General features: G+C 40.2%; 1 protein-coding gene across 4 annotated transcripts in view; it reads right to left on the reverse strand.

Moving 5' to 3' along the window:
* Positions 1-16,753, reverse strand: part of LOC109420256 (monocarboxylate transporter 9) — a 53,452-nt gene continuing 36,699 nt past the window's right edge. For 3 of the 4 annotated variants that reach the window (XM_029869911.2, XM_029869912.2, XM_062853744.1), the window contains exons 2-6: positions 9,912-13,397; positions 9,228-9,263; positions 2,195-2,304; positions 1,930-2,111; positions 1-1,277 (exon numbers count right to left, since the gene is read on the reverse strand). In XM_029869911.2, the coding sequence (XP_029725771.1) occupies positions 904-1,277; positions 1,930-2,111; positions 2,195-2,304; positions 9,228-9,263; positions 9,912-11,735 (2,526 nt within the window). In that variant the 5' untranslated portion in view covers positions 11,736-13,397 and the 3' untranslated portion in view covers positions 1-903. The remainder of the gene's footprint in view (positions 1,278-1,929; positions 2,112-2,194; positions 2,305-9,227; positions 9,264-9,911; positions 13,398-16,753) is intronic. The other variant, XM_029869913.2, reaches the window with a different exon arrangement.

Raw genomic sequence — 16,753 nt, forward strand, 5'->3', positions numbered from 1 at the left:
TTTTAAATCATGGTCATGCATGTTTTTCAATTTCATAATTCGTATGAGACGATTCTGCCTTGAACAATAACGCAAATCTTTTAACGTACAAACTCCTATCACGTGTGTCTTCAGCGCTCAGCGAACCGAAGTATACTGATTTCATCCTACCTATTAATCTAGTAATTCGGTACTCATTTAATGAAGGCCTTGCTACAATACTCGCTACGTACAGCTACATGATTTCTCCTACGATTCGCCTGTATGATGTCTGGTGATTGGTACCTAAAAGTTCCTAATTTTGATCTAAATTCGTTATTCGTTGCTACTATACTAAAATGGTCTAGAAGATGCGAAGTTCTCATCTCAGAAAGTTGGTTCAGCAAATTGAGAACTATGAGATCCATTTCCTACCTTAAAAACTAGAGGTTAAAGTACGTTTTCAGAATATATGTCGAAAATATGTAAGGCATGCGTTTGGTTTTGATGTTTGCTTGATTTGATACCTGATCAAAGATTAGTGGTTAATAGCTCAAAAATTGCACAACGCGGTATTTTATACTGTAAAACACAACTGGTATAATTTTGAGGTAGGAATACTGAGGAAAAATGAAAATAGTAAACGTTATTTGTCGAGAAGGTGAGTACGAAATGTGATACACGATTTGATTATAATTGCATTTTAATAGAAATGCAACACTGTCCTGGGTGACATGTCGGATTTAGGGTTCTCCAAACCAAAGTTTTATGTGGGTGTCCATTTGAAGACATTTTTTAGTCAAAGAGTCAAGACGTTTGAAATAACGATCGCTTAGTATAAAGAAGAATGAACACACTTTCTGGCAAACTTTCAATAATTCAAACGTTATGCGAAACGTTCTACTTTTTAGAACAGCGTACCTATCGCCTATCCCAACCCCAGACCTACTCCGACAGGGTTGAACTAAGTTCTTCGCTTTCTTTCTCTTCACTTTCGGTGTCTAGTGTACCGACGGCCCAAGCAAATACACCCGACAAAAATATGAAGAACCCAGCGGCGTAGAACGAGATGTCCCACTGCTCAGTCAGATCGTACATGAAACCGGCCATCGGTGGTCCGATGAGACTGCCAATACCCTGCACCAGCAAACATAACCCGTAAGCAACGGTGAAATCGTCCAGACTTACCAACCGGACCAGGATGATGGGTGTGAAGGAGAATGTACTGGCAAAGGTAAATCCAAATAGGCCACTAAGTACGGCCATTGTTCCGTAGCTGGTGATTACCAGGGGCATCAGGACGATGGACACGCCGCATACTGTCGGTGGAAAAGGTAAATTTTAGATGATTTTTTCAGTAATTATGTAAAGTGTATATTGTTTTGTTATTCTTAAATTAAATTTAAAGTACCTAAAAAACTCTGGCGATCGATTTGAATAGGTCGTGATTCCTATGCAGATTCGAGCTATTCAAATCGATCACTAGAACTTTCATTTTGTCAACAAGCACATTTGGCAACACTGCCTTGAAAATTACGTAACAACATAATAAATAGGTACCATAAAAATGGTCGTTATGAAATTAAGAGATAGCGCCACCGTTTTCTTGTGTGTTTAACATAATGCTGTCACAATGTTAAAACCTATATACGGTGGCTGCTTTGTTTTGATGCGGCAACTACTACAAAAATTTGCTTCGATGATCAATTGAAACAATGAGTGCATAACAAAACATTTAGTTTTTTTATTCAATTGAATACAATAACTACATTTTTTGTAAAATTGGCAAACATGAAGCTGCGTAGAAGGCTACAAAAACATCAAAACGCTCACAAATGTATTCTCTTATCCTATCTTTTGGTTATTCGGAAATAGTGTCTCAGGATGTTCCGAAGTGCTGATACGCTTCTTGGTATAGTGATTTTCGATAATAAACTAAATTCAACTATTGGACATTATAAATATACTTACAAAACATGCAAATCGCGTACGTCTTGGTCACATTCACCCAGCGTTGATCACCCAACCAACCGAGACCGACCATACCGATGGTATTGGTAATGCCGATGATCGAGATCAGGTTCGCACCATCTTGCTCCGTGAAGTTGTTCATCAGCATATAATCCGGGATGTAGAAGTAAGGAATGATGTACCTATTTGGGAATGAAAAATCAATGTACCGTTGTTTCAATCAACGACGGACCTCGTCCTATGATCTCTACAATCTGGATCTTACCAAATGAACAGCAGTAGCGTTGAAATGGACATCATGGCGAATTTGTACTCGAAGAACAGTGAAAAATCGAACATGGTTTTCAAGGCGTCGATTAAGCTGTCGTACCATTTCTGCGAGGGAAAAATTAATCATTGAGAATGCTTTAGAAGTCTTATAAAAGTAATTTTGATATACGGAGCTGCAACGGTATTAGCGACATTGAAAAGGAGCAAGCAAATTTTGTAAATCTTGAGTATGGATGTAATCGTGTAACGTTAAATGCTCTGAAATTATAAAATAGAAGTTGTTGTTGCTCCCGTTTACTCATTTGTTTCATATTTTTCAAAAAAAAAAATCGTTTGAGTTTGTCCAGAAAAAATGTAATATTTCTACAGTAACCGGAATATTGAGAATAAGTGGAGTGTCCCAGCCCTTATTCATTTGGATCTCAGTGCAATTGGAACCAGCTCAGATCAATCACGGAGTAGCAACCATTGACATGTATAGTCAGATTTGATCGTGATCGTGAATTGTTTTCACAATACAGTATATTGCATTCCACATTTTACATTCCATGTAAACTGTCATGATATTTTGAAAAACAATAGAGTTCTTCAATTATTTGCTTCATGCTTGAAATTTTCATTTGTACAAGGGTGTTTTCAACATTATTTCTTACTAAATTCCAAAAATTATCTTACTTTTTATCACATTCGCTACCTCAATAGCTTGTCTAAGAAATGCCGTCATCAAAACCTGGGAAAAATTCATGAGGCCATTTCCATAGCATTTTGAGGAAATCAACTTTCTTATTTTTTCAAGGTTTTTCTATGCAACGTAAGGACTGCAATACAGTTTCTTAGCGTTTATGAACACATTTCATTAAAACTAAGTTTTTTCTTGCAGGTCATCCTATCCTTCAGATGACAAAGCTCGTCATACTATCAAAGCGAATATAATAAACAGTTGTTGAGGTATTAGGGTAAGAAATCAAACTTTGAACTAGTTAAATTGTAATCTTAATTTGAACCATTTCGAAATTCATTAAAACGACGTACCTTCAAGGCAAATATTGTCCCGGAAAAGATGTTAAACAGCTTTCCGTAATATAAACCTGATAACATGGACTTTAAAAGCATTGAAAAAAGCGTTTTTGTCATGGAAAACAGGCAATTAAAAAATCACTGTGATTTCACCCATTTCCCCCCAGAGAAAGCACATTTTCGGTGCACTCGTGCAGCTCATGCATTGTATCACGCGCAATATGTGAACACGTCAAATGAAGGCTTATTTATCGTAAAATCGACCAACCGTATAATATTCCTCATTATTTGTCATAAAATTATCAAATTTAAGTAATTCTTACTTGGTGAATGTTATCTTAAGTTGAACCATTTGTAATCTAAATTTGAACTAGAAAAAGGGGGCGAGCTTCCAGTGTTGGCCAGCAGACTGCGCTAGTGGTTGTTTTGTTTACTCTTGGGGGATGAAAAATTCCAAATTTAGTTTCCAAGTTCCTGAAGAGTTTAGAACATTCTTAGTTGAATTCCACTGCCTAATGAAAAATAGTTATGGGAATTAGCAGATCCATGTGTTTTTCTATTGTTATTGTTATTGTTCAGTACGAAATTGGCTGTTGTGGGAGATGCTCGAGCTGCTGCCGCCAGTAGTTCAAATTAAGATTAAAATTGGTTCAAATTAAGATTAAAATCCTTGTTGACGAATAATCGAATTTTTCAATGAAATACGGTGCAAATACAAACTTTTTGCCACTTAACAGAAAGCTTATACCCGTGGTTTTCATGTACATAAGATTTTGCCGTAGTAAATTATTTTCATGTGGGAGAAAAAATCACTCAAATTTTGCGCTACTTCGGAAAGCCGCAATTTGGTTCAACTTTTGATTACCTACCCTAGTTTGTTTACGTTTTTTTAGCTAGTGTTGTTCAAAATTTTGCTGCTTTTTTCTTGCAGCCTTTATTTTTAATGATGATTCTTGAATTTTTTTTTCCGGTCAAAATAACTTTGTCTAATAGAAAAACATCTTTCCTTATCGATACAGTAATTCCCATAATGTTTGTTAAAGAAATGTCTCATTTATGAGATTTTTTATATTTCATGACCGTTTTGTGCAACTTTCTTTTTTTAGGTTTTGGTTTACAGATCTCGATTTTCTATCTTTTGCACGAAATGGTAACAAAGTCGGTATTATTTGTATCCTCAGAGTGTATCCTACATGACCTATTAGGAACTTTCCTGCATATCACTCTAAAATTAAAATGACAGTCAATATTTAGTTAAACTAAATATAGTTAGTGCATTTATAATTTCTGAAACAGTCTATACATATAAAAATGAGTTTGTGGAATACTGAGTAAAGAAATACAGGGAATTTTAAATAGCTATCAAAAATCATTATCTTTGTAAAAAAATATATTTTTGTCGGTACATCAACAAATGATTCATGGTGAGTTCTCTCTTTTTGGGTTGTTTTTGAATATTTTATAAATAAATTTTGAACACAACAGATTTAACTATATGAAATTACAAAGGCATTGCATACTTTTAAGCGTTTATCGGTGTATGGAGATTTATGTCCCATTTCACAAAATGGATTCCAATTCGTAAAAACACATTTCGTTAAGAGATTTAAGGCCTGATTTGGAATCTACTATGGATGGATCTACCGACAATAAGAGGCCACTCATTAAAAAAAGGTTGTTTGAAGGGGTTGACAAATGACAAAAATGTCAACTCTTATTTTTTGCCCGAAAAGCTAAATATGTACAAACTCGGTTTTAATGAAAATACGTTTAAGATGGACTTCCATATATGTATATTTAGTTTTGATCTACGTTAGTCTTTTTCTTAACTGATTAAAGGAATCATTGTTATATGATAAACTGTACCATGCCTGTCGCACTATCAAAGTTACCTGCATTATCAAAGATACCCCATTTTACGGTACTTATAGGTTACCCTCTAGCATTCCTTCAAGAATTTTTCTGGTGTTACATCTCGTAGGATTCCGCATGATTGTCAATTAGATTTCGTTACGAATTATTTCTATGGGGACTTCCAAAAAGTGTCTTTTTGGATTTCTTTATCACGTAATCTCATGAATTTCCTCCAGAAATCTTCTGTCTAAGATTTCTTCAAGAATATTTTTGTGATTCCTACCATATTGTACCAATACGCTCGGTTTTTCTTCCTGGTGTAACTTCCCAACTGGGACAAACCCTGCTTCTCAGTTTAGTGTGCTATGAACACTTCCACAGTTATTAACCAGGGAGCGGTCGCATACTGTGCTGAGTACTGAGTACATGCGCCATGAGAAATGCAAAATGCATGCATGCGGTACACAGCGTGAGCGTGGTGTCGCTGAAGGTGGTCCAAGACACAGCTGCTCATGGGTTAACTTAGAACTTGATCTGCCAATGACAATTTTACATGTGTATACCGTGTGGCAAACACAAAGATACTCTATGCCCAAGGAAGTCTAGGAAATATCCTGAAGAAAAGTTCCTGGACCTACCGAAAATCAAACCCGTCACCTTCAGCATGGTCATGCTGAATACCCACGTCTTTACAGCTGTGGTTATAGAGGCACTTACGCTTGGTTATCTCTTGCTTTGGAATATTACGTTGTTTCCAGTTCGAAACCGTTTTAGCGACATTTTTTCTTTTACTTCCGCTGCTTTTGCCTTGCGTTACACAATGTCGGAAGTGGGGCGCTGTATACCTGATATTGTACAATATAGCGTCCTACTATCTACATTGTGTGGTTCACGACCATGTCTAAATAGATTTTTTATACTCCTGAACTGATCCATAGTTACTTATTGCCTGAATCTCACGATTCTGGAGGGGCCCGACCCCCCCTGGCCACCCCCTATTTACGCCAATGGTGTAATCTCTTGGATATCCTTCAGAACTACACCGAGAAAAATTTCTACTCAGTGGCTGAGTTGGTCTTACTCAGAAATCGAAAATTCCTTTGTTTTCTTACTCAGTTTCGGCTAAAAGTGGGACAACCCATTGGCAATGGGTTGTCCCACTTTTAACGGAAACTGAGTAAGAAAACAAAGGATTTTTCGATTTCTGAGTAAGGCCAACTCAGCCACTGAGTAGAAATTTTTCTCTGTGTACATTTAGTTTTTTTTCCAATAAGATTCTTGTGGGATTCCTCAAAGATTGTTTTTGAATTCCTCTAGACAATCGCATATAATTCCGCTTGGTTATGTCTTGGGATTCGATGAGATGTTTATTAGAGTGGGTCATCCGTTATATGGAAAAATGGAAAATTTGATGGCATCCCCGCAGATCAAAGTTTTTTAGGTCCCATCTCAGGAGTCAAATAACTGTACAAAATTTTGGCACGATCGGTTATGTGTACGTTTTGCGCATCGCGTTTGAAGCTAGTTTGGGGTTTTACATGAAATAAACATACTTTTTTTTACATTTCTTTCTTTTCTAAAATCATGTAACCGATAATGTGAAAACATAGCCTGGGGTGTTCTGAAAAATTTAGTCGAAGACCACGAAGTGATCTGATGGCTATTGGAAAAGTTATAGTGTTGGCATTGCTTGCCGAAACAGCATGATTTTGTTGAAACCTATTGTTAGTCCTTTACGTGTTAAAACTTAAACACATGCATGCGGTTTGTTGAATTCAATATTACTTTATTTAAAAGCATCGCATCGCTTTGTGGTCTTCGACAAAGTTTTTCTGAACTTCCTAGTCTATTATTTTACATCATTGGTTAAAAAGTTTCGGACAAACTTTTTTAACTTATGATCAAAATGCAAAAATATATGTTATCCCATACAAAATCCCATACAAATTTTAATTAATATGCGCAAAGTGTGACACAACCAATTGTGCTCAAATTTTGCACAGATACTCAGATCCCGCAATGAAACCAAAAAAGCTTTGACCTGAGGATTCGATTCCAATGACCCACGCTAATGTTTGGATATCTAAAATGTTGCCTAACCCGTGGTATTTCTTCAGGAGTTCGTTCTGTAATTTATACAGATGTTCGTTTCTAAATTCCTCCTGGAGTTTCTACGGGAATTCCTTCAGCAGTTCCACCAGAAATCAGGACTCCTTAACGAATCCATTCTTGCTTTTGCCTTAGAATTCTCGTTGAAATTTCTTCAGAGAATCCATCTGAGATTCCTGTGGACTTCTTTTTGGGATTCCCCCCGAAGTTCTTCTTGGGATTGCTCCCAAGTTTGTCTGGGATTCCTTCAGGAGTTTCTTCTGAAAATTTTCAACGGTTCCTTTTGACATTATTCTAGTAAATACCTACTTCTGGTAGAAGTAGTCGATGAATGACTTGAGTTCCATTGAATGGCATGTGGACACTATTCTAGACGACATTCTTCTAGGAAATCCTTCTGGGAGTCCTGCAATTTCTTTAGAATCATCGCTTCCCAACCTTTGCTTTCGCGACCCCCCCAGTCGGTTGTCACCCCGTTTTTCGTAGAACAATCGCAGCATGCCTGCAAGCAGTTGGGGAGTCGCGAAACGAAGGTTGGGAAACCGTGCTTTAGAAGTTTCTGATGGGATTCCTCGAGGAGTTATTCCTAGGAATTCACCGGAAGTTCATTCTGGAATTTTCAGTTTCTTTCTGGGTATTCTGCATTAGTTTCATTTAAGAATTCTCCGAAAAAGTTTTTTTTAATACTCCAGGAGTTCCATATGACAGTCCTCCAGAAACTCATTTTAGTAATCTCAGTAATCCATCAGAAATTTCTTATGGGATTTCTTTTCGATATGCATGCACTCTTCTTGCCTTAACAAAAAAAAGATGGAAAATGGCTCGATTATCTCGGGTGATTAGACTATTTATCCTTTCTGAGATAAACCAGGTTGAAAATCTCATAAATAAGACACAAAAAAACCTGTTTATCCATAAAAACATGTTTTACAGTGTAGGTCTATTTTCTTGCTCATTCAAAGAGGAATTCTTGGTGGATTTTCTAGAGAAATTCAATAAAGAAACCCTGGGAGAATTGAGAAAGAGTCTTTCCTGGGTGAATTAGTGGAGAAATGTCGGTGCTTCTAGCATGTAAGAACTTATATGTTTAAAGTAAAAGTAAGTCACAGTGACTTCTGTGCAAACAAACCTGCGCTGCAGTGACTCTTCTGTGACATGCGTGTTGCATTGAAGGATCCCTGCAGGACTTATTGTAAGAATTCCTGATGGAATGCCTGAGTAAACTTCTGAAGAAATTGCTGGAGAGTGGAGAGATTCCTGAAACAATCCCTGTAAAATGTTTAGGCAACTTTTTGGAGAAATTCCAAGAAACATTTCTGGAAAAATCCCTACACAATGCCACTGATATGACAGCCACTCATAATCGTTAAGGACAGACTTGTTAGAGTCCCAAAATGGCCGCCACAATGGCCGACTTTGGTACCTACTCACGATTTCGAAGGCACAAATCTCTTCGTAAACAAAACCAGCGCACCTAATCTTCTTATTTTAAGCTTATTACGAGTGAGCAAGAACAGAATATTGAAATGCACTGTTGTGTGAATCTTGCTTCTTGAGATTTGTGCGTTTGAAATTCTGATGCACTGTTGAAGCGGGATTTCAAGACGTTTGTCCTTAAGTTTTGTAGAGATTTTACACACACTGAACGATTATGAGCAACTTTACGATAAAGTTGATGATACCGCGTAATAGGAGTCCCGATCGACTATACTAAGAATCCCTTGATTTTATGATAAATTGACGATGCGATTTTCAAATGCAGTTTTGCCAATTGATAGTTTGATGGAAAATAACTGCATGCAGTAAACTGAACCTATCGAACTAAACTAATCCATAACTAACTGTCAACAAAAGCGAACATGCTTGATCAAACAATGTAATCCAGATTTATTAACGAAAATTGCTGAGTTTTTGTTTCAACGCATATGAAGAACAAAAATTATAACGAACGAAACATTCCGCGTTATTTGAACTGGTGGTGATGCCATGCCCAACTCGCCTGCAAAAGCATCCATTATTGAACGGAAGTCCTAACGTGTAACACTTACTCTTAACAAATACCTGTGTGAAGGAACAATATAGATCTGTTTGAAAAGTACCATCACATGTTAATACGCATATTGGAAAGGCAAATATTTTCTCGAAAACTGTAATGCAACTACCGATGTGAAGTTTTGTGTGATATTATGGTTATGATTTGCTGGCTCTACCCCATTACACTGAACGTTATTACCCTGCCACTTCTATAATTGATACTATGAAGCTTTTATGTTTTTGAAATCCCATTTAAATGGCTATTAGTCGTGCAAAGAAATGTAACGAAATTTTTCATCGATTTATTTTATTACAAATTTTGAAATCTTTCTCAAAGAGGCACACAACCTATTTATCTTATCCAAAACGTTACAACAAACTAAAGGCTCTTGCGGAATTTATTCGGATCCTGGCTTAGGATCTTCAAATGTCCTAACCAAGGAAGCAAGGATGAATCGTCATCGAAATCGAATTCCAAATTTCCGAAATTCAAAGACTGAAAATAATTGTTTTGCTGTCTTTTAAAGTTAGTTTTTTTTTAAATGAAAAGTCGTTTAATGTAGTGGCGTTCGGGGAAATGACCCACTCGGATCAATGGCTTTTGGGGGTACTAGCATTCGAGGTAATGGGGTAGACTCAAATTACTATCGAAATGTAAATTATTATCTGAATATACAAGTGATCTGCTTGAAACTCACCTCGTCCTTCTCCCTCGCAATGGTCGTCATAGAGTTGCGGTAGATGTTCGGACAGGACGAAGCCTTAAGGCGATACCGGGGAGTGTTCAGCAAGGCACCTCGGTAGTGGATGGAGTTCCGGTGGACGCGCATATTCTGCAAGTAGTGCGAGTATCGCAGCGGATGATGCGAAATGTTGGTCCGCCGCAGTCCGCCATTTTTGTGCTTAGGATGAATCTTCTTCTGCTTGGGCACGACCAGAGTAACGGTGGTGTTCACGTTGGGATTGAAGATCTCGTTTTCGTAGACCACGTCCAGTGAGGTTCCGCGGAAGGACCGTTTCTCGTCCTCGGCGGCGTTCTTCATGGCGAGGGTGGTCTCATCCAAGGACCAGGTGCTACCTCCTCCGCGGGATTGCAGTTCTTTTTGGCGCTGGCAACTGAGATATCCTTCGTCTAGAGAGTTAACACTGAGCGTCTGGAGAGAGGCTTTGCGACTGCTGCTTCCGGTATCCCCATAACCAGTGCTGGATATTTTCTCGTACGAGTTAAGCGATTCCGTGCTGGCAAGCTTAGCTAGCATGTTCTTGGTTTCCTCGACAGGGGAAGGTTCTTCTTCTAGGCGGCGGAAAGCCTCCTTCGCGAAGAGGGCTTGCCGTAGGGAACGTCGGCTGCCACCATGTGGCTGTGGTTTGACGAGTTCATGATCGTGCGTGAAGAACGTCGGCAGTGTTAGTTCACTTTGATACTTTTTCGTAATAGTTAGGTCGTCCGGCGGAATGACTTGATTCGCTTCCGTGTTGACGTTGGTCACCAAAGTATCGAGGAGATGTTCCTTGGGGACGCCCGTTTCGAGAAGTTTCTTGATTTCATCCAGGCAGACGCTAGAGTTGGAGAAGGTCGTGATGCTCTGGGAACGACTTTCTAGGCGTTCCTCCTCAATCATCCATTCAGGATCGCGCATCAATGCGCCCATGGCGACTATGTTGAACAGCGTTCCGGCTAGGATTAGGGTGGTCCCACGCCAACCGAAATTTTCTATGAGGTATTGAGTGAAGGGTGCGTAGAGGAAAGTACCAATACCGGTACCGGAAGCACCGATTCCGGTGGCAAAGGTTCGCTTCTTGTCGAACCAGAATGCAATGGAAACAACGACGGTAACGTATTGAACTCCTAAGCCTAATCCGGACAAGATTCCGAACGAGAAATACAGCTGTTCAACCGATTGGCAGTAGGATGAAATGACGAAGCCAAGCGTTGCAACGGTTCCTCCAATCATGGACATTTTCCGGCAGCCATAGCGATCGACAAGGTTAGACATAATGGGACCAACCAGAAGTGGCACGGCGATGAACAGTGACCCAATCCAAGCGGTTTTCGATTTAGACTCCCCAAAGTACGCTAGCAGCTCAGTGTAGATCAACCCGAATGAGAACGATACGCCGTCCATGATGAGCGAAATCACCAACGATGACAATACTACCATCCAGCCCCAGCCACCGTCCGGTATCTTCGGTTTCGGCTTTCTCAGAGGTTCATTGTAGGACGATAGAATCGAGTCAGCTTCCGAGAGTTCAGAGTTGAGACGAGGCTTGCGCCGGTTGGGATCAACGACCGTCAACTGCGACATCGCTCGGCGATCATCGTCGTCGTGATCGTCATCGGAAAGATTGCAGAACGTCACTTCGTTGGCGTTGAGCAGCGTAGTCTTGATCGCCTCCAGTTCCTCTTTGCCGAAGCGAGTGCCATTGTTGTTGCCGTTGTTCTGATTCAGCTGGGTATCCGTATTGTTCCGGAGAATGTGACTCTTGTTGTTGGGGTCAGTGATTTGAATTTCAACGACCATTTTCAGGTGGTATATTTATAAACTTTCAGATTTAAAAGAGAAAAAGGCAGGCAGATAATCGACAGCGAATAATTTGGGTGAAATTTATCACAGATGCCTTGAACTTTCGCTTTCTAAGCGATCCCCAGAGCGGCCGTGTGACTGACCTTCAGGTGTAATTGGCTCACTTTGCAAAGAATATTCAGATCTAATAATAATCACTGTGCGCGGTTTCCGCGGGTATGCCGCCGACCGATTGGAAAAGCTTCCAAATATCAGCAACGATTCCACGTTGGAGGCAATTGGCAAAGCACATCAAGACCTTTTCGTTCACTTTCCGTGCGATCTACGAATCGAGTTCTGCCTATCCGAAACAGATCCTAACGAGTGCTACGACTAAGGACGGACCTGCACGGCAAGTGCGTACGAAGCCCGGATGTACCACAATCCCGACCTCGACTCCGTAAAGCAAGCGTTTCGAAGCGCGTTGTCAACGGGCGCAATCTTCTGTTGCGACTAACGACCACCTAGAAGACGAACGGCGTTGGAGACGGCGATGCTCCTTTGCTTGGTTTATTGCTTTTTCGGTCTTTATAGATATTTACGGTTGTGATTGGCTTTGTTGTTGAACTGCGCAATACACTAACACAGCTGCGCCGGAGACGTTGGGAACCGTTCCTGCTGACGGTAGCTTTTACAGATCGTGATCGACCAGCACACGATAGCACAGCTCCTATCTGGTCTCTACCGTGACGGCTTTTGGGGCGTTACGTATAGTTCTCTGGCGGGTAATGGCACTATTCACTCGTATTAACGTCGATAGTTTGAGCTGCGTAGATCTAAGTCGTGGGTCCTTTGGGGAGTAACGATGACAATGGCTCACTTGACTGGGAAAGTCCTTTTTCCGGATGTAATACATAAGTCTCGCGAACGATTGCTTCAAATCGGTTTGCACTGGTTTTCTTCTCATCAAGCCGGTTACGCGCCGGTTTGGCGAACTTCAACCAACAAGCCTATCTTTAAACGGGTGACGTTGCGTAGTCGTGGTTGCGTGACGCTTTCGCGCGCGCGCTATCTAGGTAGTCAATGGTCCCTTGAACCGTAGGGATTACGGAGTTACTATCACTCCGCAAACACTTTTTTCACACACTTTTCGAAACTTTTCACTAAACGATGTCACGAACTCCAGTCGTGTCAGGCCTTTCTTCCCGGGAGGCCGACCCACATTTTTCCGAAATTACTTCTTCGCTGAACTTGAACTGCACACAACAGGATCTGCTACTATGGCTGGATATCAGAGACTGAGCTCACCAACTTTCTAACACTGCACTGTATCCGGCCTTAAGGCTATCCTCTTCGTATGACTACCGTCGAATGAATAAGCTGCTCAACCGAAGACCAGGTCTCAATATACCGCGCGGTAATGACGTCCGGCGCTCCCCACAATCGTAAGAATTTTATTTAAAAAAACGAAAAGTGCTGGCTTGCGCGCTCAGCTCAGCTGTTTTTCCGATAGAGAGACGCTCGCGTCTGCACTGGTCAAATGCCACCGAAGGAATGATTAACTAGGGTAGGCTAGGTATATATTGGGTGTGTTGACGTCCGTCGAGGAAATACGAGCGCGTGTTTGGGTGTTTGGTCCGCCGCCGTCGCTACCGTTTGCAAATGTTTGGGAGAGTCCGTCTGAAAATAGATTCGCAGAAATGAAAAACACACAAATTAGAGAGTGATATTATTGGGGCGCGAGGAGTGGATAAACAGAATTTCGGCGTCCCTCCCTAGACGATACCATCATCATCGGTATAGCCTCTCTATAAACACCTAATTCTTGTCAATTTTAATTGGCATTACGTATGGGGAAATGACCATCTCAAGGCCAACGCCAGTTGAAGGTCACATGCACAAACAGTTGCAAAACATTATAATTCATCGAACCCAAAATTGTTCGAAGCTGAAACATCATTATATTATCAGCTTCTTTTTGTATTCCCTAATCTAACTATTTATTACCGATAACCGTTCATGTGGCTATAGTAGTCAATCATAATGCAATCAAAAATACATTAATATTGCTATGCAGCACCTGGGAAGTTTCGCTATGGAAGCTGGACTTAAAAAGCTGGAAACGTGTCATTACAACAAGCTACAACCGTAGTGGGAAACTCTACAGACTTTTGAGGCATTGAATATAGTATAAACACCTCAACCACAGATGTATATTATATAGGTTCTTAAACAGAATCGATCACAGAAGTAAATCGAAATATCTTTGATGATGCTGATAACTACCGTGAATGTATCAGAAACAGCTCACTATTGTAAAAAAAGTTGCCAAATCTTTAAATTGCAACTTTAACTGAAGTCTCGTTTCCCAAGTAAAATTGTGATGACCAATTAGTATTGTAGAGGTTATGCGAACCGCCATAAAACCTCATACCTTTTATTTTGGTCTTATGTTAGTTCTTATAACCTGTTCTAATCTACTTGACTAAAAAAACATATAAATTTGTTGAAAACACTGTTTAATGAAAAAAATGTCGAAAAACGTAAACGTTACCCCATTTTACGTTCATTTATTTTCTAAAAAGAGCTACGATTAAAATAGGAGAAAATAGTAAACTACAGAAAAGACACTAACTGAAATGCATCAACAGATGAGGCGTAGTCTTGCAGTAATCAAAGTCGAAGCCAACGATTGGATGTCAGTCACAACAATGATTAAGCAATGTGTTAGATAATGAAGGTCGTCAACCAATCATGAATTGTAGTACAATTCAGATTAGAGAAGTCGTCGTAACAACCACTTGTGTTATCACACACCTCCGCTCGCCATCGCCGCCTGTCGGTGTAGGTAGTGTCGGCAAGAACTTTCACAGCCTCAAATCACCTCTAGGAATGTCGATTACATCGCCGATATTCGCGGTTATTTGCGCGACTCGCATATACGGTTTATTTATGGCTTCATATAGGAGTTTGATTGCCCACTCGCTGCATAATCTACGGCTAGAGTGTGCAACCAAACGCAAACACGGACTGCTCTCATGCGTGATTGGGGATGAATTATTGTAGCCACAAAGAACCGTCCATAACGTTTCGAGATAAGCCGTCCGTATCTTGCGAATTGCGTTTCACTGAACGACACGTGACGTAAGGTTGGTTGGTATGCGTGGAATATTGTAATGAAATGCCACCTGTTAGCTTTGCCAGTACATAATGATTTTTTTTACCAGATGTTCAAGGTGAAACGTGGTAAAACTCATAATTTACATTAATCTTTATAGATATAACGAGGATTATCTCATCGGCGTTATGTTCTCCAACGCCGTAAACTAAATAAGAAATATGGATACCTAGCTGAACCTTATCATCACAGCGGATTATTTATGGTATTATCAGGCGTTATGAACAGATAGAGTTCTGCTATCTAATCTACCCAGTCCTTAGTTTTTGTACCATACGTCTATCTTTCATTTTTCAATATTCACAAAACAAATGACCTAAGGTAATCTCATTTTCTGTTTATGCTGAACATCATGAACAAGTCCATTGGTATGGATTTCAAACATTGAAAAAGTTAGGCTGGGTGAGTTGCCAACCCGGAGCGTCCAGCACAGCTCTGGTCGTTACAAGTTTCTACCTCATGCTTCCACGGCTTAAGCGATGACAACGACCGCCAGCTAAGAGTTGTGTGCTTGGCTGGTAGTGCAGCCTAGGCGGCCTAGGCACCGTTGTCCTTCTAACTTCAGCTAGATTAAGGAGGTACGTCCCGAGCGTCTATTCACCAAGGAGGTGCGGCTCAAACAGCGTCTGTTCTGGCATCCAGCGGCCGAGTATGAAATGCACTTAAGAATAAGCTAAATGTATGACGAAGCCACAGCCCGAATTTTCTAGAGCACAAATCTGTAGAATAAAATGCTGGTTTTCGCTGAAAAGTTGATCGATTGGTTACCCGCTGGTGATGACCAATCGATCAACTTTTCAGAGCAAACCAACCTGTGGTTTTTCAGATTTGTGCTCCTGAAATTCGGGCAGTGGCTTCGTCATATCTTCACCTGGATAAGCAAAATTTGGCGAAATTAAAAGCTACAACTGATTACACTCATGTGCATATTTACTCATATATGAAAATCCTTTTTCTACACAATATGTAAAAAGACAAAAATTTCAATTTTCCTCGATGAAACATTTTCAAATTTTCAGAGTAGATACTGTGATAGTATATCTATCGAATGACGGATGCCATTTTGATGGATATTTTTATTTGTTAATAACGGTTTTTGGCACACCGTGCAGCATCATCAATGTGCACTGTCATACGATGACCTGATGACGAGAAAAAAGCGTCGGCGACATGAACGCGCAGAAAGGGAGGAAATGTACAGACCGGTAATCCGGCGAAACAACCTGCACGTCGTATCGAATGATAACGGCCAGCGATGCGTGAACTTTGCAGCCTCCCGTAGTATGGTAGTCCGAAGCACTTTCTTCCTCCGCAAAGATATCTACAAAGCGACCTCTGGTGATCACCCGACCATCAAACAGAAAACTAAATCAACCACGTTCTCATCGACGGTAAATTCTTCTCGGATATAATCAAAGTCCGCACATACTGCAGGGCGAATATAGCTTCGGATTTCGCTCCAAACTTTCGACGGCTATTACCACGCGTCGAAGTCGAACGGTCGAACGCCGCGGCTCAACAGCGAAACGTAGAAGTGGTCCAAAACTACGCGCAGTAGTTAGCAGTGGCCCTATCAACGGAAAAACAGCTTGTCGCAGCTACACTGAAATAAATTTTGTTGTTGTTTTCACCGAATCCATGGTAAAATTAAGAACTGTACCAACAATTTTCAACCGAATGCAAAATTCTGTTAATTGTACTGAAACATTGTCAATATTACCATGCGTGAAGTACCATTGACTAAAAACATTCTTGATGTTACTATTTTGACATTGTATTTTTGACCATGTTTATCTTAGACACGCAACATTCAAGTCTACATGGTCGAAATTACAATGCCCAAATAGTAGAACCAAGA

Source organism: Aedes albopictus, chromosome 2, assembly GCF_035046485.1.
Source record: "Aedes albopictus strain Foshan chromosome 2, AalbF5, whole genome shotgun sequence".
NCBI classification, from domain to species: Eukaryota; Metazoa; Arthropoda; class Insecta; order Diptera; family Culicidae; genus Aedes; species Aedes albopictus.